This window comes from Fomitopsis serialis, assembly GCF_022376445.1.
Source record: "Fomitopsis serialis strain Sig1Antser10 chromosome Unknown B0H18scaffold_12, whole genome shotgun sequence".
Lineage (NCBI taxonomy): Eukaryota > Fungi > Basidiomycota > Agaricomycetes > Polyporales > Fomitopsidaceae > Fomitopsis > Fomitopsis serialis.
The window spans coordinates 37,933-58,924 of record NW_025954972.1 but is presented as its reverse complement, the minus strand read 5'-3'; the positions used below and the strand labels follow the sequence as shown (position 1 = coordinate 58,924).

The following is a 20,992-nucleotide window of genomic DNA, read 5'->3' as shown; positions in this document are numbered from 1 at the left end:
TCCGAACAGTGATAGATGTACTTATTGAAGTTCGCTGAAATTGATCATCTCTGCGGCGGGATGTTGCAGAGATCAGCACGCTCGATGGAGCGACCAGCTGAATCCGTGCGTTCTGCGCGGAGTTGGGAAACTCACTGAGGACCTCCGGCTGCCAGGTGGGCGAATTCTCCATCGTGTGTAGACTGCACTCATGCAGAAACGACACCTTCGTCGGATTACAGATCTTCCGACGAACTATCAGCGAACGCGCCGCGCACCTACCGAGCCTAACATAAGACGACGTGCGGCGCTCTCATCACTTGGTTTGCCGTCCGTAACCTGAATCCATCGTCGTGTATGAATCTTCTTAGGCCCACTTCAAGTCAAACTCAGATTCTGTCCCAGTTCAAGCACTTCCGTATCAGACCGATGGTGCTTCTGCCAGTGTATTGTTCAGCGGCCAGCATCAAAGGTCAAGACGGACCATCCATCTGTCCGCGGGCGGAGGACGTGCTGGCCACTGGCACAGCTGATGTGGTGGGCCGTCCAGTTCGTGCGGAAGCATCACTATCCGTCAAACCCGATGTCGAACGGCATCTTTCGAGGTACGACCTGTCTAGTACTCCGATCCCGGCGTAGCAAGTAGTACTGTACCGTCTATTCGAGTCTACGGGAGGTGCAAGTAGACGTACTGTCGGACACCGTATTCCGACACTGCGCTAGCCATGACAATATATGTACTCGATGCCGGATTAGCAGGATCGCAGCGTGGCCACAGACAAGGCTCATTCGCCACCGGGATGACAACCGCAATGTCGGCCAACAGAGCGACGACATGCCAGGGCGGACGACCATCACCGCAGACTCAACTCTGAGGATCCGCGGCCCTGTGCATACCGTGCCCTCACCATCGTACATCGTATATCCTCTATGGCAGTACATGGTCGTCAGCTAACATCCAGCGTCTGTCCGCTCCCCGACGCCTGCCGGTCCCCCATCTCCATCAATTCGAACGCCTCCGTGACCTCCCCGCCCACCGTCCACTCACTCGAGTTGCGCTCCCCCTGGAGACCTGAGAACATTTGAACTCTATCGAGTTCGACTCTGTGCTCGACGCCATCGTGGAGGGATACCCCGTTCGTGTGACGACTTCGCGCAGGTTCAGCAGGACGTGCGAGCCCTGTACGAGAATGTCAGCCGGGGGCCTCGACGGAAGGCTGGGGCTGGGTGCTTACTGCGATCGAGTACACGGTCATGTTCCAGCTGTGGAACGAGGTGGTGAGTAAGCGCGTGCGGTGGTGCGCGTAAGCGAGGGTCACCCACTAGAAGAAGCCGCTGGACAGCTCGACGAAAGCGACCGACGAGGCCACAGTAACACAAGTCACCGCTATCTGATGTGAGGGGTGCAAACAAGGTGCGAACGAAATCGGGGCTCACTGAAGATCGCGAGGAACGCCGCGATGCCGTCGCGGAGGAAGACAAGTAAGACAGGCTGACCGGCCAGATGTGATGCCGAACGGATGTTCTGGAGGAACTTGTAGAACACGAGTAAGAACAAGATCAACTCAAAAGTGACCGGGAGCATCCTATCAATACAGCAAAGTCAAATCCCAGAGTCGATTCGGCGAGGGTTCTTCCGCACCAGCCAATGAGCACGAAGTCAGGTTCGTAGGTGGTGAGACACGATCCGGTAAACGTGTACGCGGTTCGGTACTTGGCAATGCCCGTGACTGAGATCCCCGCACATGCTACGAAGATCGGTGCGAGAAAGAGGAGCAGCCACTTGCTTCGATCGTAGAGGACGTACACTGCAGAACGCGCTTTCGATCAGAACTGGACTCCACACTCTCCAACATTCGACGGACCTCTGAGAATAGAGATGATTGCAACGGCCGCGGCGACGGCTTGGAGCACGAAGTACTCTGCCACGTCGATACTCAAGCAGGTGGAAGACGCGAGCATCTCACGTCGCTGAAACCGTTGTATCAGGGAGAAGAATGTTCTATTATGTGTCGATGTCAGCACGAACAAGGCGAAGTGCAGTGGTGAAGACTGACGTCTCCCCAATCAAGGGCAGGTACCGGATGAAGCAGTACATGCCCTTCAACCAGCCCTTGGGCCACCTTCACACGAAATGAGACGTTTGGGGTAAGTACGAACGTATCCACGATGGCCGGTCTCTCACCTCCAGACATACTCGATCTAGGCCGGCGCGGAGGAGACGTTAGTGAGAATTGGTATTTGGCTCAGCCACTGACTTCGTCGTCAAGGTTGACCAAGAGATCCCAAGTCAACATCGTGAGGGCGGCGGCTAGACAGAAGGAGTTATCAAGAGACCGGTCGAAAGTAGGACACTTGGCACTCGCCTGCAGAATAGCCAGCTTGATTGGCCGTCAGCACTGGCATGTATGTCCCTCACTAGTATAGAGGGTGCGGCAGACTCGAGAGCAACATTGGGTGGGCATAAGACGGAGAGGCCAGCTTGCCCGACGGCGGGCTTGGAGAGATAACACAGAGGAGAGTGTCGGGAAGCGAGACGACATGGACGCATGTGTGCTCACTGGCAGATCGGCCGCACGAGCGATGTCACGGTTAGCCTGGGAGGACATAACTCCTGGCGAGGAGCGTGAGTGGCGTGAGATCGGTAAACCTGCTATGGACAAGCGCCCTTCCCCAGGCCTCAGGTCGCATATGCCTTCCACATGTCTCGCGGGCGACGCATGCCCTTCCTCCCACCATTGCGCCTCGTTCCAACGTCGTTCGGAACATTGAAGGAGAAATCGGCGCACTCGCACAATCCGCACGTCGAATTGTTGGTCAACCCGCCCATCCGCATTGACAGGCCGCTGGCCTTTTCCCCGAGTGCCTCATCCAGTGGATTTAGATTCCTCGATGTATATGTACGCGTCGGCCGTCCAGATTTGGCGAAGCAAATTAGATTCGAGTGCCCAGTGCAAAAGAGGCTGGTAATTGCTGGACTCACGAACATCTGGAGGCAATTCGATCGGGCGCACGTTCAAGCATCCTGCATAAGTTATCAGCGCATCAGACTCGTTTGTATGGACGCTGCACGTTGAACAGGTAAAGCAGTTTGCAAGAACTTGAGGCTAGGGAGGGAATGTAAATCCCGCGATGGAAGAGAAAACGGCACAATATAGCCATACGCATATGACAGAGGCCCAACCATCCGAGGAAAGTACATCAACTAACCATAGTTGCAGGAGTGTCAGACTAAGCCTCATCCAGCCTCCCCTCTGCTGCCCTGTCTTGACCGTCGTCAGACTCCCAGAGTACACCAGCTCGCGCAGCTGCTCGACGACGTCACGCAACTCGCCTAGCTCCTCATTTTTGGCCTCGAGCTCCTGTCGCGCCAGAGCGAGTTCGCACTCGATGACCTCCAATCTCCGGGCGGCGTCTGTGCTTGGGTATGGATCCCCCACAAAGTCGTGCGGCGAGCGCGGATGCGGCCACCAAAGCGGAGGATCTCGAAAGGGTGGTGAGAGATCTATGGAGGGCAATAGTGGTTCAGGTCGTTCAGGCTGAGGGGATGCGGGAGGGTCTGGGCTATCGGGTGAGGGTGGGAGCGGCACGAGGAGAGGAGGAAGAAGGTTCGGTGGTGCGCCTCCCAAATCGGATATGTCTTCGCGCACGGATACGATGGTGGGCTGCAGCGGCGTTGCAAGCTCCATAGAACACTCATCGCACCGTCGTCTAAGACGTCGGAGGGCTTCTGAGGGGACTGAGTACCCGGACCGCCAATCTTCCCCGTCCTGGGCGTATCGACTCGAGCAGTCTCGTCGGGATCCACCAGCACATCGGTCGACTCCCTCGACACCATCCTCAGGCTTGATACCTCCGCCCTCAGCCCGCGATCTCCTTCTGAAGCTGGGCTTCGCGCGCTTGACTCGATGTGCGGGCCCCGCTGAGTTCATGGGTCAGGCGTTCCACAGATCTTTGCAGCCTGCATGTCATTGATCAGCCTACTCAAAAGGTACGTGGGCTGCAGACGAGCTCACCGCCGGTGCCATCATCGCCCTCTGGTCCATCCGAGCGACCGACGTCTTCCGCCAGTGAATTTGGGCGCGCGTTCTGAGTCTGAGAACGACCGGGAAGAGTGATCAGTGAAAATGCCGTAACTCAGCGCTTCACGACGAACCTGACCCTGACCCTGAGCTGCCAGCACGCCTTTCAGCGCGTCCCGTTCGGAAGCGAACCCGTCGAGCTGCGCCGCAAAGATCCCGACCAATTGCTGCAGCTGTTGGATCGCCGTTGATCTGGGGACGAGTGTATCGGATTCCGCCGTGGAGCCTTGAGAGTGGAGTCTCGTCGGTCCGAGTGCAGGCCTGTCAGGCGGCAAGAGCGTGGCATGCGATACTGGGGGATGTACTTGCAGTTGCGCGCCGGGCTGCATGGGGACGCTGCTTAGATCCTCGCGCCTGTACTCTGGTAAAGCATCTGGTATACCCAGCTGCTCCTTCTCGGTTTCAGCAGTGCGCCCGGGGGCGGAAAGTGGGGCGTTCGGCTGCTGCGCTTGATCGCGCTGAATGCGCAGGAAGGGTTGGGGGTTAAACATACCGTCAGCGTTGAAGCTTAAGCCACATGTTTACGCGCAGCTTACCCGTTCAAGCAGATGATGCACTTCCGCTTCCAATTCCCGGTTACGCGCGGCCGTAAGCTCCATGATCTGAATGGCCTCCTCCTGTGAAAATGACAATGGTGCGTTCTCCCAATCCCGATGACTCGATCGGTGCTGCTCAGGCGCAGGCGGCGATTGCTTGGAAGCACGCAGAGGCAGCTGAGATGCAGACCCCTGGAGAATGCGTGCCTCCAGCTCAGCGTCGCGCTGGGCGAGCCGCGCGTTCAGCGACAAGATCTCAGCCTCCGCGCGCGCTCGGGTGTCTGCGTGGGCGGTTCGCTCCTGCTCGAGCTCTTCTCTCAGCGAAGTGATGATCGCCTTCGCGTACGGATGGGCAGAATCTTTGTTGAGCTGTACGTTGGAGGACGACGCCTTCGGACAGCTCAGTGGTTCTGGTCGAGCGGGATGGTCATTAGGGGCTTCATGGGAAGGGTACCTTGATCGACGGACCGAGAGGGTATGTCATGCACAGCTGGCTGTGAGGCCATAATGAGTAATCATTGGCAAGTTCGACTACGAAGCGAGGGAGTACAGAATAAGTAAAACGTAAATGCAACAACGCGCCTGCCCCCGTATCCCATCTGAGACGATCGACGACCCACCTTTCTCGATTACGATCGACAACGCCTCACGCGTGTCGTCCCACTCCGCGCGTGCCTCCTTCACGTATCTCCTGTACCGATCCAGCTTGTGTGATAGAACGTCGACGGCGCGTTTCTCCGCACCGAGCTCGTGGATATGTGTCGCCCGGAGCGCGTCTATTTTGTCAAGGGTCGCCAGCAAGCGGGCTTGCAGCTGCGACGCGTGTGCGGCATGTACCTGTAGTTCGTCGCCGAACTGTTCGGTTGAACGTCACGCAAGCACGGCTAAGGTGAAGGGCGACTCACATCCGGCGCGTACCGCCCCTCGACTACCTTCGGCGCCGCATGTCGTTTGTTGCCCATATGTCAGCAGTTAGATATCCAAGATGAACAGAGCCCAGTATGATATGATAGTACAACAGCCTAAGAGATCCGCATATAACGATAAGATTAACTCGGGGTGAGATCAGCCCAGCCAGCATGGAGGTGAGTGAAGAGGTCGCCATGGGTGATCGGTCAAAGTTGAACAATTGGGACGACGCCCACATGCACAAATAGCTGCAAACAGTTTCCATTCCTGTCACTTGGCCGATTATTGACCTTCAGACCGACGGCACTGCCAGCTACTGCCAGTTCAAGCTCCAGGCCGTCAGCGCGTCAGCCTCCGGGTCAGCATGAGCTGTCTTGTAGTATTTATGTTCTCCATTGCGATATATAACTGCGCATTGTACCAATCCAGATATTTTAGCTCAACGTCGGACGCAATCAACTTGGCCAACGAATCGACGTTCTGAACGTGCAGCTGAAGCATTAATCCGCAGTTATGAGGTGGTAGGGGCAAATGACACGCAGAAAAGTTCATTTAAACCTATGCGGTCATTCAAGACGTAAGGAAACTACTGTTGCTAACCATCATCGGAGCTGAGTCCCGCTCCTGATCTTGAATGGTTTCTCAACCCACTGACGTGGGCGTCCAAACGCATTCCGGGCAGCAGTAGGTAGCTGCACTCTGGACCACTGTAGGCCAATTTCCGAGTCAAGGTGCATTGTTGTGGCCTGAAGATATGACGAAAGGGATTGTATATATGCTAGATCAATCGACTCTCCCGGTCCGTGGAAGGGGTCCCACCGACGGAACTCCGCAACAGCCCACTTCCATTGCTACGGCCATGTACCTCAGTACATGTACGCTACTCAAGCAATGTGACATACCAGGTACTTCGCGAGCTCCTTATCAGCGGGCCGCACGTCCCTCCACTCGTCTGTACCACTGCAGAAGATGCGATACGAGTCCAAAGCATATGGCCCGCTTCCCGGAAGATGCGATGCACACGTCGGTGGGTAGCGTTGTCGGATGATGCCCGGCACGGTATCCTCGCTGCCTGTGGACTGCACCCGGACATGCATGTAGCACCTGGATGGCCGCAGAGCCCCGGGGCGCGGCGGGTCTTCCAGATAGGCCTGTGACAGCTTTATCAGACGCGCCGTGCGAGACCTGCCTAAGCCAAGGTGCCTGATGCGCTCTTCCACCGCGCGCGGACAGGCTATATATACACCGTGAGCGGGGCTTCCCTCGGACGGCAGGACTGCTGACCATACGCGAGGGCGCGGGCTGTCGGCCATTCCTCCACGAGTGCGAAGAACACAGGCACGCCGTGTACCCCGGCCGTCTTGTTCAGGAGCGTAACCGCGACGAGCACCTTCCAGGGATCATCGGCCACATGCTCTGTTCGGCGTGTGAGTACAGCCTGCCGACATGGTGCTAGGCACGACCATCCAGGGAGCGCACCTTGTATCAAGATCGGCTTGGCCCTATACAAACGGTTGAATGAACGCATAAATGCGTCGTAGAAACTGCTATACGCTGCATTCCGAAGCAGCGAACGGTGCGTTTCTAATGCCGTCCGACCCTCGGATTCAGCGGAGCTCTCCGAGGTGCACGGCACCGGTTCTCTGTCTCTACAGGCAGCTCGTGCTGCAGAGCACATCCTCGAGGCTGAAGTTCTCCGCGAGAAGTGACGAGACACCCTCAAATCAGACTCGCCCGTGTCTTCCTCCGATTCGCAGTCGGACAGCAGGTCTTCGTGTGCAGACAAAGTTTCCCTAGCCCATTCGTATGCAGAACCATGATCAAAGTACGGAGAGCGGACGAGTGGGAGAGACGCAGAGGCCTTCGAGCGTATACGGGGTGTGTGTGGTTCTGCCATGAAGAGAGATTAGGCGCTCGGTGGCAGCGCCGAGATTGGCGCCGGTTTAAACGGTGCATGGGTTCACCACATCACTCATCTGGCTGATGGTACACTGCACCATCGCACATGCTAGGCAATGTTATGGCTTACGGATCTCATCGCCTCGCAAAATCTGACGCCAACAAGGGCGTATTCAATGCCAATGATGGTGATAGCCAATTGGCTCCGAACTTTGTACGTACTCATTCATCACAGTGCTTTGAATCCCAGCACCAGCGCCGTAATCGGCCTCAGTGCGGACGGACGTCCGAAGCAATGCACTGTGCTTCGCACCGCAATACGCAGAAGGCCGGCACAGGGGAGGAATCGCGCTCTGATTCCGACGCCTGACTGAAATTTGAATCATCGCCGCGCACTCAGTCAGCCTGACAGGAAGGGGGAGGAAGTAGGAGCCTCCAGGGCTGGGGTCGAGCTCCGTGGGCTTCAATGCGTATCTCAGTCAAGATCGGACCGGTGCGTTCCCAAGCTTCTGCGAGGGAGACCGGCGCGTCGTGTTCACAGCCAATATACAAAGACAACAAGGATTCAATGGGCGAAGTTCAACTATCGCGATATCAGACGCCACTGATGATGGAAGACAGACCGAGCACACGAGATGTGAGCAAGATAGCCGACGAACAAAAGTAACACGGTACCGTCGCTCTGCGGTCTCGAAGTATGCCTCGTTGTATCCGCGTCCGTCGGGAACGCCTGGTACCGGTCTACCTTTCCCTATGAACGGGAGCAGGCGTGATAAGTGAGTCGCACGATGAGCACCCGATGCGTACGCGTTACTGATCAGGATTCGTGGCATGTCAACACATAGAGTGCTCTGCAAACCTACGCGGGATCTCGATAGAACAGGATTTTGGATGCTAAATCAGCACTTCGATTGTTTGATGACCTCGTGGGGGATGGACTCTCTTTCGCATTCAGCATCACTGGTAGGGCGCCAATACAACGCAATTTGTGGGCTGGATACCGTCCCTCCCCAAGCGGCGTAATATCCGTGTTCAGGGGATACCGATAGCCATGACCCGAACGTCGCACATCGTGCATCGCAATCGACCTAAAGACCGCCCGCACGGAAGATTTGGTCGCCCATTGTAGTTCAACCTCGCCGTGCCAAACGTGCTAAACATTCGCGGACGCCAGAACTTCTCCGCGCCGCGCACGAACTGGCCTCGAGTTAATTCCTCCACTTCATGGATCGCAGCATGCGGGGGCCAAGCTTCCCGGTCACGCCCACTGCCAAACATCCATACAACCAAGCCTTCCGTATCTGTTCTTCACATGTACCTCACCATCTGCAGCCGGACAGGGCAGTGAGGCCTTAGGAGCAGTATTCGGTATCGCAAAATGTATCACGCTCTTCCGCGAGCCGCAGTGCATGTTGCGCAATTCGAAGTAACAGACGAGCTAGCACCCAACCACTGGACGTCTTGGTCTCGAAAGCGGTGAGTACCAGTAAAGCACATCGTGATGGGATAGATTCATGAAACTGAACGAACAGCGCCACGAAGCACGTCCCTGGCTGAGCTGAGCTGGTCTCAATAGAGCGAGAGGTATGTACACGCCTCGAGGTGGAACCCAAAATAACGCGAAGTTGGTTTCAGACCTGCGGTCCAATTCGCCGATGCGATTCTAGCGACGCCGGATCTCATGCGACTCGGTCTGAAAGCGGGATAGCGTGAGGTGTGTATACGTTTCGAATGGTCAACTCTGAACTATGGACCAACCGAAAATAAGTACAGGTTCTGCGCCTCTGATACGCTCGCGTTCCTGGGCATGAATCTCATGCAAGTCAGTATACCAAGTAGAACTCTTGAACCACACCCGACACCACTCGCGTCCATACCCCGGTCTGTATCGTCAGACGGGAAGGCTAATATTCTGACCTGAAGTACGAACTGTACGAGGTCAGCGCGTCCAAGTCGCCGATCAACTGCGGAGCTGAACGACTGATTTTCGCGGCGTATCCCACCGCCGACAGCTTGAAGGTCGAACGCTGCGCATGTGCGGTATATCAGGCTCTGATCCCTTCGTAATCAGAGTGTTCGACGCACAGTACTGAGTTCACTCAGGATTGGGAAAGGATCCGCCAAGCGGAAGGCCAACGGACAATCCAGGTGTCGGGATCGCATCGAATGTCGACCAGTGCGCGGATGGACAGATGAACAGGCCGACTGCTCGCGAGCACCACCAGATGATTACACCCGCAGCAGAACTCCAGATCGCGGCCTCAGGCACGGATGCTCGCTGAGGCAATCTTGGGCGCAAGACCGCACCATCGTATCGCATCGCAGTTGCGGTCGCGGACAGCATCGACCGTGGAGCCCAGTGAATGGTGACGGCTCCTTCTTCCCCTCGAGGCATGGGACCGTAACAGAGCGTGGGTGATCGCACGCCGGAGAAGGATGGCCGGGGACGGACGAAGGGACGCATACAGCTCCAGGCCACTGCATCTCGCCGTTGGGGAATGCAGAGAGTTCAGAATATCTGGAGAGCGCAGCCGTCATCATGATCCCAGTGCGCGTTCATGCCAGTCCATTGTAGCGTTGATCCTGCCATGCGTCAGCGCAGTGCGAACCCTTGTTCTTCCGACGTATGGTACCTCACCGCGATGCCGCACGCGCGCGCACCACACTGGGAGCAACGCCGTGCATGCGACGGACTGACGCTGAGCGCTGCGAGCGAGCGGGGACGATACACAATACGAGGGGCCGAGCACCGCATAGCTACAGCTGAACCTCCCACCTCCGGCTCTGGATAATTACTGGACACTAATGCGACTTCGCTTGGACCCTAGTCCCTCCTGGCCATGCACCGAGGAGCGCCGCCGACACACAGGCATCCTGAAACACTGAACCACAATTCGCCGTCTAGCGTACAACGCGGCCATGCCTCCGCGTGCGTCCCACAATGGATTCGGCGGGGCCTATACGCAAGCACCCATCGGCAGTCGAGTTCGCAACGACCAGCCGCCACTCGCCGTTGCATAACATGAACGATCTTCGCAGCGCCCATCTAGACCCCGGAAGACCTGAACGAACTCGAACAACAAAGAGGAGTGGGGCCCGCCGCGCAACAGCACGCGAGCGCGCCTGAGGTCGAGGGCGAGGAGCGACGTCGTCTGTCGATTATCATCGCACGCCGAAGCCCGCGCAGCCCTTCCCCGCTTCCTCAGCTCGTGTTGTTCAACAGGTTTCGAAGCGTCGTCGTGACGGAGGCTTCGCTTTCGCGAATGATGATGATGATGCACCTCTCGGGTACCGCGCCCTGGGGACGAGCTGTCCCGGAGGCGTTGTTCATCTGTGCCGGGATGTCATGATGAGGAGCTGGGGACAATGAAAGCACGTCAGAATATCAGCCACGCCTAACGGTTCACTCGCTTACCACCACGGTGGGCTCGAGGACCCGTTGTGGAAGGCGAGTGGGAGATATCAGCTCAGCACGCGGGCGGCGGGGCCCTTCGGCGGAGGGATTTGGCACTGGCAGCGCGCAGATCGGTGGCCGCGCGCTGCGGTGGTCGAGGATGTGCGACGTACGTGTGATCTGTGCGATGGTCTGCTATCAAACTGTCCGCGGCTGGAATCATCCTTGTATTCGGAGAAGATCGCGCCGTTCGCCTCCCCGCGCGAGCAGATCTGGGACACCCCGCCTGCGCACCGCCTGTTGGCTCGACTGGGAGCAGTCGTCAACGCGCCACGAGACCACCCGGAGACAAGCGTATCTGGCGGATGGGAGGCGCAGCGAACAGATGGGCGCACGCAATCACGACGAGCTCGCCCACGCGCGACGGAACTCTATACGCGGCCTGGCAGGCCTCTGATCCCGCGCCCACGCCGCCACGTTCCGGCACGAGTCCAGATCCGTTAATTATAGGCCTTCCTTCCCCCCGGCGCCACCGCCATTCTCGATGCGAAGCTCGCCTGCGAAGGCAGCCAGTCTACCGCAAGAGGCGGCGACGCGTGGGCGGCCGGGGTGCGCGTCACAATGATGAAGTGATCCTCGGAGGCTGAGGGCGGTGAGCAGCGGCTGCTGGCCGGTCGTTCCCGCGGTGCCAATGCATCGACCACTGTCAGTGCGCAATTCGGAATTCCTTCGTGGTTCTGTGATAATTGGTTCGAGGGCCGCGGTTCGCGGCCCAGACGTCCATCCGTCGAAAGCAGCTGAGGTGATGCCTAGGCTGATGATGGCGCAGGTCGGTCGTCTCAGGTCCGTAGGGATGGAACCAACGGCGACCACCCGCGAACGGACAGAGAACTGCCGGACGCGGTAGCAGACGCACTACTCCTTCGACCGCCATGGTCACGGCGCACTGGCAGGCACGGCGTCCGTCACGGTGCGGGTGTGGCGTGACGCGCTCCCTCGTTCCGCGAAGCCCAAGCCTATCCGCGAACAACCGTCAGCTTCAAGCTTCAAGTTCCGCGATTCGACTCCGCGCGCGGGTCGACGTCCTGCTCGGAGAGGAAAGGGAGCGAGCATGACATTGGCTCGTCGCGGGCGTGCCATGGCAGCGGCGCGCTGACGTCTCTTCAAGGCCCAGTCGAGCTTCCGCCGGGCCAGTGATCTCCCTACTCGCAGGTTCAAGCAACGGGGCGACGAACACCGAGGACAACCACAAATGCGTCAGCGTGTGCCAGCGAGCAGGACGGACGACATGGCATGCACCGACGCGGAAGCCGTCGTATGCACGCGCCGACGTCCGCCGTCCGACGTGCAGAGCGCACCATTCAATGTCGAGCAGCGAGCGTGGCACGCGCCACGGTGACGCCTCCCCGTGGCTGGCGTTCGGTAGTGTCGACGGCTTCGTGGCGCACGCCGAGCGCCTGATACGCCCAATCCGCGTCCAGTCCGAATCATGCATCACCTCCCAGGCAGGCATCACAGCCTTCCCCGCCTCGTCGACGTGTATAGATTGGACAGCCTGCGAGAGAGCAGGGACAAGGACGGGGATGGGCGGTACATGCGTACAGCCTCCGAGGTCGAGCCTCCACCCGAGTACAGCTAGCCGCCCGCACCCACCACCTTCGCGTCCTGCCCCCGATCGCAGAGTCGAGGTGGGACTCTGTTATCGTTTTGGGGAGCGAGCACCGTGTATCCGTGGACACAGGCAGTACGTACCGTATCCAGGTCCCCGTCGCGCCACGCGTAAACCATACGTATGCAGATGCGGGCCATCACCATCACTGCCATCGCTGCATCAGCATCACCGTCCGCACGCACCCAAACTTTGCATGTACACATACAAGATGACATCGGCGGACTCGGATCCTTCTGCCTCGGAGCATCGCAATCGGGGGACCGCAGCGCACCGCACACCGCAAACGGGCGCGCGAGGACGCATCGTATTACCAGCCTGCCTACCGTACCACGCCAGGGTCTATCGTGCCAGCGGGATCTGGGACCACGCAACTGATACCACCCGCCGGTGCACCGTGGCCCGGACCACGCATCGCCGTCGTCCCGTGTCCTATCGTTGGTCGCCCCAGTCACTGATGGTCACTCGGCCGTCCAAACGAACGAACCCACACCCCACCCGCGCGCCCAACGCGAGTGGTCCACAGCTCTGCCGCGAGGATCGGCTGCAGCATCAGCGGACCCGCGTCTCGGGTGTTTTGATTTTTCTGTCGAGGTGGTCCCTGGCGCAGGGAGCGCACGCGAGTGTGGACGGACGTGGGTGTCCTCCGTAGCATGGACAAGACTTTTTGTTTCTCGCGTAACAGCGCGCGCAGGGTCGCATGCAGGCCTCGGGATGGTGGCTGCGACAATAGCAGGACGACGCGCGAGCCACATGCACGCGGGGCGCAGGACTCGGGGACGACGCGGGGACATGCATGGACGAGGCTGCCTGCGGGCCCTCTACTGTAAGGTTCGGACCCAACGCTCGCGGGTCACTGGCCGTCTTCGATCATGATCCCGCCCAGCTCAACAGCGCGACGCTGACGCTCCCCGTCCGCACCCACATGGCCCGCCGCGCAAGTAGCCTAGCACGCTTCCGCACGAGAGCCGCGGGCGGCGTGCGCGCAGACGCCTGGGCCCCGTCACTCTGCGCGCGCGTGCTGGCTGATAAGCACGACACGTCTTCCGTGTCCTGCGCGCGAACCCTGGGTGGAAATGAAGTGCAGATAAGCCTCGTACGGAGGCACTGCGCGTACCGAGGTGGGCAGGTGGCTGAATCGCGAGCTTCGGTGGCTGCGGGTGGGCTGTGGACGAGCGGACGTGTGCCCTGGGCTCATTCATTCATTCGCGCGAAATGAAGGAAGGTGGGCTGGTGGGTCTGGGACGCCGGGGTGTGCCGGGCGTCGCGTGCGCGTGCGCGCAAGATGCGCGATTGGGCGAGCTTGTTTGAGGTGCGGGCGCGGGCTGGTGCTGTCCGACGACAGTTACGGTACGGGCCATTGAATGCTACGGCGTATACTTACATGTAGAGTGGCACTGGCATCGGCGCCGCAGCGTATCCGGAGATAGACATAGCGTAATGATGAACGTGAGAAAGTAGTGCTGTGACGGAGTGGATGGATGGATCTGGGCATCATCTCGACTCTCGGGGCGCGTATTGAATCGGAATCTCTGTGCACCCATCGATCAGGGATTAGGCTGTATCCGTGCGCTCACGGGGGATATTCCCAGTTATCAGCGGGTGGAGGGGGAGGCGAGCTCCGGGCGCGCAGGGAGGCTTCCATGCTTGTGCTGGAGACGCGGATGAGACTCGCTGCGAGGCGCATGCAGCGGGCAGGGACTGGCAGCGCGTGACGACAGCTCGGTGCGTGACTGGTGGACGGGTGGCGCCGGGGAGATGCGGGCAACCTTCGAGGAAGCAGATGCGGAGGGGAGGGGGAACACAACAGCAGCCAGGACACAGCGTAGGTCGCCGGTGGCAGATTGGAGCTGAAGATGGGCTGATGCAGTCGATGCCCCCATCACGCATCGCTGGATCGCATCGCATCGAATCGCACCGTGGGTCGACAGCGGCAGCGCAGACGGCTCGCAGGGGCGGGGGCGACGGGCGGGGGCAATAATGGATATCTCAGATACCGCCGGACGGAATCTCGCCATCACGCGCGTTCAGGGTCGCTGTGATAAGGTGTGAGCCCGCCCGGCGTCGACGGCTCCCCAGTCATGGGGCCCATTCAGTGCGCCCAGGCCAGCCGCGCGCCGCGCGGGCGATGGCGGGCGGGTACGGCGGCGTGGCGGGGAGCGTGCACGGGAGCGAGCAGGGCGCGAGCGATGGCGGACTGGCAGCGGGCTGGCGGGGAGGGAGGCAGCAGTGGCTGAGATGGGGGAGGAGATGACGGCGGGCCGGCCGGATGCGTGGGAAGGTCGCGGGGATGGAACGGATTGGGGCGGAGACTGGAAACAGGTGATGGGAGAGACGAGTGGCGAGCGTGGCAGACGGCGAGAATAAACTCTCGTGCTCGCAGTTGGCAGGGAATCTTGTGCGGCGGGCGCCCGTGCGCTTCGTGATCCAATCCAGGACGCCATCTCCCATCGTCTTCCCGCACAGCTGCCCGGACAGCCCCAGCCATGCCCGCCAACTATAAAGCCATCACCCCTCCGCCGCACACTCCCCATCCTCCTCCCGCTCCTCCTCTCCGCCAATCATCACCACCACCACCGCCCACCCCGTCCCACCAGCCAGCCCAGGCCGCCACCGACCCACCGCACGCCGCCAGCACACAGCAGGGCGACGCCCCCCAGCCGCCGCTCGACGCAGACGCGCACTCGCCCGAGCAGCCCAAGCGCATCAACGCAGACCCTGCTCCGCCCCAATCCGCCCCGCCCTATCCCGATCATCACTGGGTAAGTCGCGTCCTCAGCCCACCTAGCCCTCCCATCATTGATCACGTCCCCGATCGCGTCGTGCACGCCAGCACCCACACCCGTACGCGTTCCACCCCGTGTACACCTACCCCCCGCCCCACCCCGACTACCACCACTACCGGCTCATGCCCCATCGCGTCGAAGCTGACCGACACTCCGCGTGCGTCCCTTTCCTCGCGCATCCCGCTGACCCTGACTCACGCCCCCGCAGCCACCACCCGGACGACGGCCACTACCCGCGCATGCACTCGCAGCCCACCCCGCCCCCGATCGCCACCCTCCACCACTCCCCCGCCATGTCCACCTCCAGCCTCGCCAGCTCCTCCATCTCGCCCTCTCCCCCGGTGAGTACCCACCCGTACCACCACCACCCCTTCCCCTCGCACCCCTACTCCTACGCCCCATCCCGAGAGCACAGCTCTGACCCCTCCGTCCCCGCGCACCAGCTCCCCCAGTCCGCCAACGCGTCCTACTACCCCCACCCCCACCCCAGCAGGCCTCCGCAGCGGGCGTCCCTCCCCAGGGCGGTTATACGTACGCCCCGCAGGGCGCGCCGAGCGCGCGCTACGCACCTCAGGATGCGCCCTCGCCCTACGCGCACGGCGGCACCGGCCTCATGCGCACCGTCCGCCCCACGTACGGTGCCCACGCCCAGCCCGCGTACCCCGGCCAGCCGAACTACATCATCTACACAAACGACGCCGCGACGAAGCTCTCCGACCGCGTGAGGAGGAAGTGCTACAACTGCCACACCACGGACACGAGCACCTGGCGGCGCTCGAGCCTCACGCCGGGCAAGGTGGTGCGTGTCTCTTCTTCCATCGCTCGACCTCTCCTTTATGCTAAACCGCCCTGCAGCTCTGCAACAAGTGCGGCCTCTTCGAGCGCACGCACTCCCGCCCGCGGCCAGACCAGTTCCCGCACAAGCGCGGCCCGCTCGTCACCGCGTCCTTCAAGTCCTCGACGCGCTCGCCCCCGCCCGGCTCCGCGGGCCGCCTCCCGCCCATGGCCGCCGCGCACGCCCACCACCACCACCACGGCGGCGTGCAGGCGTTCCCGCCGCACCACGCGAACCACGCGTCCATCGCGCCGCTCATGAGCCAGCGCGAGGGCGGCCAGCCGCAGCAGCAGCAGTACTACGCGCAGGACCAGCAGGGTCAGGCGCAGGTGCAGGTGCAGGACGGCCAGGGGAACGCGAGCACCCTGCCCGAGATCCGGTCGTTGCTGAACACGCCCGCCGGCGGGAGCCCCGCGTCGGTGTCGGTGCATGAGGGCGTCGACGGCCAGGCGCAGCAGACGCAGGTCGAGCAGGTCGAGGGGAGCCCGCGGGAGCGGAGGGAGGTCTACCGGGCGCAGGCCTGAGCGTGAGTCCTCGTCGTCTCCGACGTCGACGCCGTCCTCCGAGCCGTTGCTCGCCGCCGCCGTGGCTATTTATGTGTAATTTGTTCGGCCAACTCGCGGACCGCCCTCGTCCACTGCTTGTCTGCCCCGCCCCGTCCGCCTCCCGCCTGCTGCTGCTCTCGTCTCGCCGTTAGACTCGAAGAAAATGTTTATGCTCGCCGCCGTTGCCTTCCCCGCCGCCTCTCTGCCTGCCCACCGGTCGTCGGAGGGAGAGATGTGGAGGACGGTCAAAATTCTGCTTTTAGCTTTTGGAGAAGACAGAGACGCTGATCCGCCGCTTGTATTTTTTTTCCTTCTCCTCCTTCCTTACGCTGCCCGTTGCCTTTTCTTGTGGCCCGCGTCGTCTGCGGGCTGAGCCCGCGCCCTGCTTGCCTGCCTTCCCCGCCGCGACGGCGGGCGTTCGCGTGTAATTATTGTCGGAAGCCCGCACTCGTCTCGTCGAATACCGTGTAGCCTCTCAAGTTATCTCTTGTCGTTATTTTTTTCGCGCTCGCGCTCGCATCGTCCCCTCACTTCCTCGCCCCCATCGCATCCCCGCAGTCCCCGTACCGGTACCCGCCTCTTGTGTTTCTAGCTACGTTATCCTTGAATGCCCTTCCACGCTGTTCGAACGATCTTCAAGCTTAATCGGTGCACGCCCGCTGTCCGTCCGTCCTCGTTATTCTCTGTTACCCCTTCAAATCCAGCCTCGTTACAGCTCCGGTTCAGCAGGCCGGCCGCGCTCGGCGGCGTCTTCGTGCCTCGCTCTGTTTTCGTCTCTCGTCTCTCTGTCTATGCTTATGTCTCTGTCTACGATCGTTCTGCTTGCTATCTGCATACACTCTGTCGTCGCGCACGCACGCAATTATTCAATTCAAAAGTTGTCAGATCCTTCAATCGATAAGACTGGATCTCGCTAGTACTGGGTCGATCGTGTTGGGAGTGCAGTGACGGCGTTCGCTGAGTTGTTTTTGTGAGACTCCGGGTGGGCGCCGTCATGAATCAGGATGATCGTGGATGACAATAAGCGGTGGCGATGTACAGGTCATTACGGTACCATTCAGGGATCGCGACGGCGACAAAAGGCTGGAACAAAAGGAGAAACAAAAAGCGAACTCGAATACGACCGTTTGGCCCGGCACCGCACCGCCACTGTGGAATGATGGTATACACAATGGATTCGGTTCAGTGCGACCCGACCCATCAGGTAGTACGCGCACTAGGACGTAAGTCGTACACAAGCTGAACTCTGCAGCACCGCCCGCTGGCAGGCTTATCAGTGCACCACTCGGCGTCCGAGCGAATATGGGCGTCCTTGTGTGGTCCGCTACACGCACCGGTGACCGAGCTGCTAGGCGAGCTGAGATCCAGATTCTGTCAATGCCAGTGATGTGGACCACCATCCTTCCGGTGAAGTGGCCGCTTCTGGTGGCCGAGCGTCGAACGTAACGTTGATGGGGCGCATGCGAGTGATGGGATTATCTTGGAATTATCTGGAAGGAAAGGTGGCTGTGGGCCGTGGCTGATGCTGTGGCTGTGGTCCGGGCCCTCGTCTCTGACATGCGTACGACATACCAGCGAACACCGCGGCGGCTGGCTTCTCCAGCGCGTGTCTGCAGTGGTTGACAAGAAGGGCTCGCTCAGTGCGTGCGCGATCTGATCTCAAATTGGGAGGGTCGTGCCGCGCAGCGCCTCTTTCATTTCCGGTGGGCAGGGTGTGGTCCTGGTGGACTCGCGAAGCCTTCGGGTGGGCGGAAGAAGGTGGACGGCGACTCGGAATGGGGCTGGTGGATTGGAAGGCGTGTTGGCCATGTCGAGTCGTGCCTAGCAGCCCAGCTGCAGTGGCATGGCGGCATGGTGGAAACGCACGGTGTATTGGGTACGTCCTGCCAGTGCTAGTTCTCCCGGGGCCCGTTGAACTTGCACGCATCGAGCCCGACCACAAACTTCGAGACCCCTTCAGGCAGACGCAGTCGCAGAGACGCGCTCACGCGCAGCGACGACGCTATTGTCTGATGCGACACACTCGCCCGGCGCCGGCGCTTCACGTGTCCTCTCCTCTTCGTAATACAGCAAAGACACTTGCGATCGTCCTGACGCGCCTGCTCACCTCCTCGAAGCGCGCGCATCCTCGCCGCCATCGAGCCCGACTCGCCCGGACCCGGATATCCAACTGTGCCCATCAGAGGGCGCCCCGCCAGCGGGCAGGACCCAAGGACGACCGTAACGGTGTCGCTCGGCCTCCGAGTCCAGGTCGTTGCATGTGGGAGTAAGTTCCGTTACCTGTTACGAGTAACGACGTGTATGCGGGTTGACTGTCTGACCACGTGCGCAGTGTCCGGAACCCACTCAGTCTGCAGTCCAAGCGCACGGGATGACGACGGTACAGGCAAGCACATAGATCACGGCGTACGGCGCACGGCGCACGGCGAGCTCGCCCGAGAGGCCGCGTTTCGAGCGTCGCCGTGCGCGTGGACCTGCGACTCGGAAGGCAGCCCAGCGTGCGTGCGTGAGCCCAGAAGAGGGTGTCCTCCCCGGCCGCGGACGCTTCGCAGCGAATCAGCGCGCGGGCCCGGGGGCCGCATCAGCCCAGGACGTGCGCGTCAGGTGCGCTCCCAGCGTCCAGCGTCCCAGCCTGCATATGAACCTTCCACTGGCACGGCGCGCGGTGGACGGCGCGGTGGGCCTGGATGCCCCGTTGTGGGTGCGGCATCCCACGCGCGCCGCGGCGAGGACCGCGTTTGCTGTTGTAAGCAGGCCCTATCAACGCGACGTGGACCAGCGAACACGCTGATAGCGGATCCTGACGCGAACTAGAACGTCGCTGTGCGCTCGCTGAATTTGCTCGATGCGGCCCGCACGTAGTCGGTGGGCGACTTGTGGAAAGTGGGTGGCCGTTCTGGAAACACGTATCCGTGTTGGAACCTCCAACCACAGGAGAGGCCGCACGTGCGCGCGAAGACGCGAAGGAGAGAAGAGTGTCCTGGAGCACGCGTCTCTGCTCCTCACCGTGCGCAGTCAGCAGGGCGACTCGAGGTCTATTCCGAGCTGACGCGGCTGAGCGAGCAGCACTTGAGTCGCGTCTGACTGATGCGCCCTTCCATGTCCGCGTTTGCCCCTTCCAGCCCCCTTCCGCCACCGGATTGGCCGCGCAACCTGAACGCGTGCTCCGTCTTCCCCAGGGCCTGTCTGTGCGCGTCAGGCTGTGGCCTGCCGCATCCGTTTACATGAAGCCTATCCGAGCTCGCGGCCCGTCCGCCTCGGGCGCCGCAGTGCGAACAGCAGTGGCCCGCCGGGGATCACACACGTCTGCGCGTTTCTGGCACTGTATTGTGCCTCTTCTGCGTATCGGCCGCGTTCGTCCTCCGCGTCCTTCCCATCAGTCCCGCACAATAGCGCAGGGAACTCGGGCTCCCGAACGCATGGCATGACGAGACAGACGTCGCACACGGCTGTCCTCGGCGCCCCGCATCCGACCACTCGAAGACGTCTCACCGTTGTTGTTGTTGTTGTGTTCGACGGGAGGCCCGCGATCAGACGCGCACGCGCACAGCTGATCCAGCGCCTCGACGCCTCCTTCTCCCGCGTGGGTGAGGCAACCGGGCGAGCCGCCCACCGCGCGCGCGGTCTGGACTCGGGCCCACGGAACACTGGCCTCTGGCGCGCACACGGACGGGTCACGAAGCTCGGATCGAGCCCGGGGGGCTGGCAGGGACAGACAGCCTGGGAAGTTGAAGCCGTGATGAGTCCTCCATGACGTGAATGCATCGTAAGTTCGCCTGTGGGAGGCCGGCGGCGTGCCTGCGTGTCCGCCCTCGCGCCGACGTTGGGTCCTGGCCGTCACGCGCTGCGGAGGACCACGCGGGCTCTCTCACCGGGGCGCGTCAAGATTGCACGAGCGGCGACTCACCGCGGCGCACGAGGCAGCCTCCACTGGCAGCGGGGATGGAAGCGGGCGTAGAAGGGATCCGTGCTGGGCGGGCGTGCCTAGTCGAAGCCCGCGCGCAGCGAGTGGGAAGGGCGAGAGGGTGGCCGCTGACGCTGCTTCGCGCGCGTGATGGGCGGTCCTATATTTGGGAGGCGGTGGTGCTGCCCCCCGGCACGGCGTCGAGGCTGCCACCGTGCCAGAGCTTGTCTGACGTCCGCACGCCGCGGCTGTCCGCACCAGTGGCATGAGCGCGTGTTCCAGAACGTCGCGTTCGCGGCGTCGGACGACTTGGCGGATGCGGAAGGGGCGGCGTAATGCGAACGAGCACACAGACGCATATGGACGTGCACGGGCTTTCTCCGAAGTGGCTGCGGCTGATGGCGACGGCGGGCGGGCTTCGCAGCCTGGCCCACCGTGGCCAGCACGTGCTTGG

The 20,992-nt window shown here is 61.0% G+C and overlaps 6 protein-coding genes across 6 annotated transcripts; 3 read left to right on the top strand and 3 right to left on the bottom strand.

The window, feature by feature from the left end:
- Positions 1 to 800: 800 nt before the first annotated feature.
- Positions 801 to 2,522, bottom strand: B0H18DRAFT_67211 (uncharacterized protein). The gene is made up of 10 exons (XM_048039091.1): positions 2,346 to 2,522; positions 2,238 to 2,290; positions 2,165 to 2,181; positions 2,037 to 2,102; positions 1,845 to 1,981; positions 1,622 to 1,787; positions 1,417 to 1,565; positions 1,303 to 1,366; positions 1,215 to 1,242; positions 801 to 1,159 (listed from the first exon to the last, which is right to left on the bottom strand). The coding sequence occupies exons 1-10, from the start codon at positions 2,383 to 2,385 to the stop codon at positions 983 to 985; spliced, it is 897 nt and encodes a 298-aa protein (XP_047896849.1). The 5' UTR covers positions 2,386 to 2,522; the 3' UTR covers positions 801 to 982.
- Positions 2,523 to 2,835: 313 nt separating this feature from the next.
- B0H18DRAFT_988069 (uncharacterized protein) lies at positions 2,836 to 5,687 on the bottom strand (the record flags this gene model as incomplete). The annotated part of the gene is made up of 9 exons (XM_048044887.1): positions 5,503 to 5,687; positions 5,218 to 5,452; positions 5,066 to 5,128; positions 4,598 to 5,007; positions 4,136 to 4,519; positions 3,996 to 4,074; positions 3,698 to 3,855; positions 3,212 to 3,674; positions 2,836 to 2,894 (listed from the first exon to the last, which is right to left on the bottom strand). Coding segments are annotated over exons 1-8 (1,849 nt in total), but the record flags the coding sequence as incomplete, so codon positions are not given.
- A 276-nt stretch (positions 5,688 to 5,963) lies between these two features.
- B0H18DRAFT_904243 (DNA glycosylase) lies at positions 5,964 to 7,414 on the bottom strand. The gene is made up of 4 exons (XM_048041482.1): positions 6,986 to 7,414; positions 6,791 to 6,922; positions 6,409 to 6,740; positions 5,964 to 6,357 (listed from the first exon to the last, which is right to left on the bottom strand). The coding sequence occupies exons 1-4, from the start codon at positions 7,401 to 7,403 to the stop codon at positions 6,109 to 6,111; spliced, it is 1,131 nt and encodes a 376-aa protein (XP_047896847.1). The 5' UTR covers positions 7,404 to 7,414; the 3' UTR covers positions 5,964 to 6,108.
- A 3,398-nt stretch (positions 7,415 to 10,812) lies between these two features.
- B0H18DRAFT_67161 (uncharacterized protein) lies at positions 10,813 to 11,381 on the top strand. The gene has a single exon (XM_048039087.1). It carries the CDS (start codon positions 10,960 to 10,962, stop codon positions 11,254 to 11,256), a length of 297 nt encoding a protein of 98 aa, XP_047896846.1. The 5' UTR covers positions 10,813 to 10,959; the 3' UTR covers positions 11,257 to 11,381.
- A 567-nt stretch (positions 11,382 to 11,948) lies between these two features.
- On the top strand, positions 11,949 to 13,238 carry B0H18DRAFT_67173 (uncharacterized protein). The gene has a single exon (XM_048039088.1). It carries the CDS (start codon positions 12,164 to 12,166, stop codon positions 13,118 to 13,120), a length of 957 nt encoding a protein of 318 aa, XP_047896845.1. The 5' UTR covers positions 11,949 to 12,163; the 3' UTR covers positions 13,121 to 13,238.
- Positions 13,239 to 14,954: 1,716 nt separating this feature from the next.
- B0H18DRAFT_952490 (uncharacterized protein) lies at positions 14,955 to 16,613 on the top strand (the record flags this gene model as incomplete). Its single annotated transcript, XM_048042111.1, has 5 exons — positions 14,955 to 15,230; positions 15,302 to 15,411; positions 15,463 to 15,595; positions 15,748 to 16,053; positions 16,110 to 16,613. 5 exons carry the CDS (start codon positions 14,955 to 14,957, stop codon positions 16,611 to 16,613), a joined length of 1,329 nt encoding a protein of 442 aa, XP_047896844.1.
- Between the last annotated feature and the right edge of the window lie 4,379 nt (positions 16,614 to 20,992).

Excerpts from the sequence above, each read along its gene's own strand:
- B0H18DRAFT_67211 (XM_048039091.1), bottom strand. The coding sequence starts at position 2,385 with ATGCCAGTGCTGACGGCCAATCAAGCTGGCTATTCTGCAG. Across the intron at positions 1,982-2,036 it reads CTGCCCTTGATTGGGGAGAC|AACATTCTTCTCCCTGATAC; the intron begins GTCAGTCTTCAC and ends GACACATAATAG. Across the intron at positions 1,566-1,621 it reads GACTTCGTGCTCATTGGCTG|GATGCTCCCGGTCACTTTTG; the intron begins GTGCGGAAGAAC and ends CTGTATTGATAG.
- B0H18DRAFT_904243 (XM_048041482.1), bottom strand. The coding sequence starts at position 7,403 with ATGGCAGAACCACACACACCCCGTATACGCTCGAAGGCCTCTGCGTCT. Across the intron at positions 6,923-6,985 it reads CAAGCCGATCTTGATACAAG|AGCATGTGGCCGATGATCCC; the intron begins GTGCGCTCCCTG and ends CACGCCGAACAG. Across the intron at positions 6,358-6,408 it reads AGGAGCTCGCGAAGTACCTG|CAATGGAAGTGGGCTGTTGC; the intron begins GTATGTCACATT and ends ACATGGCCGTAG.
- B0H18DRAFT_67161 (XM_048039087.1), top strand. The coding sequence starts at position 10,960 with ATGTGCGACGTACGTGTGATCTGTGCGATGGTCTGCTATCAAACTGTC.
- B0H18DRAFT_67173 (XM_048039088.1), top strand. The coding sequence starts at position 12,164 with ATGTCGAGCAGCGAGCGTGGCACGCGCCACGGTGACGCCTCCCCGTGG.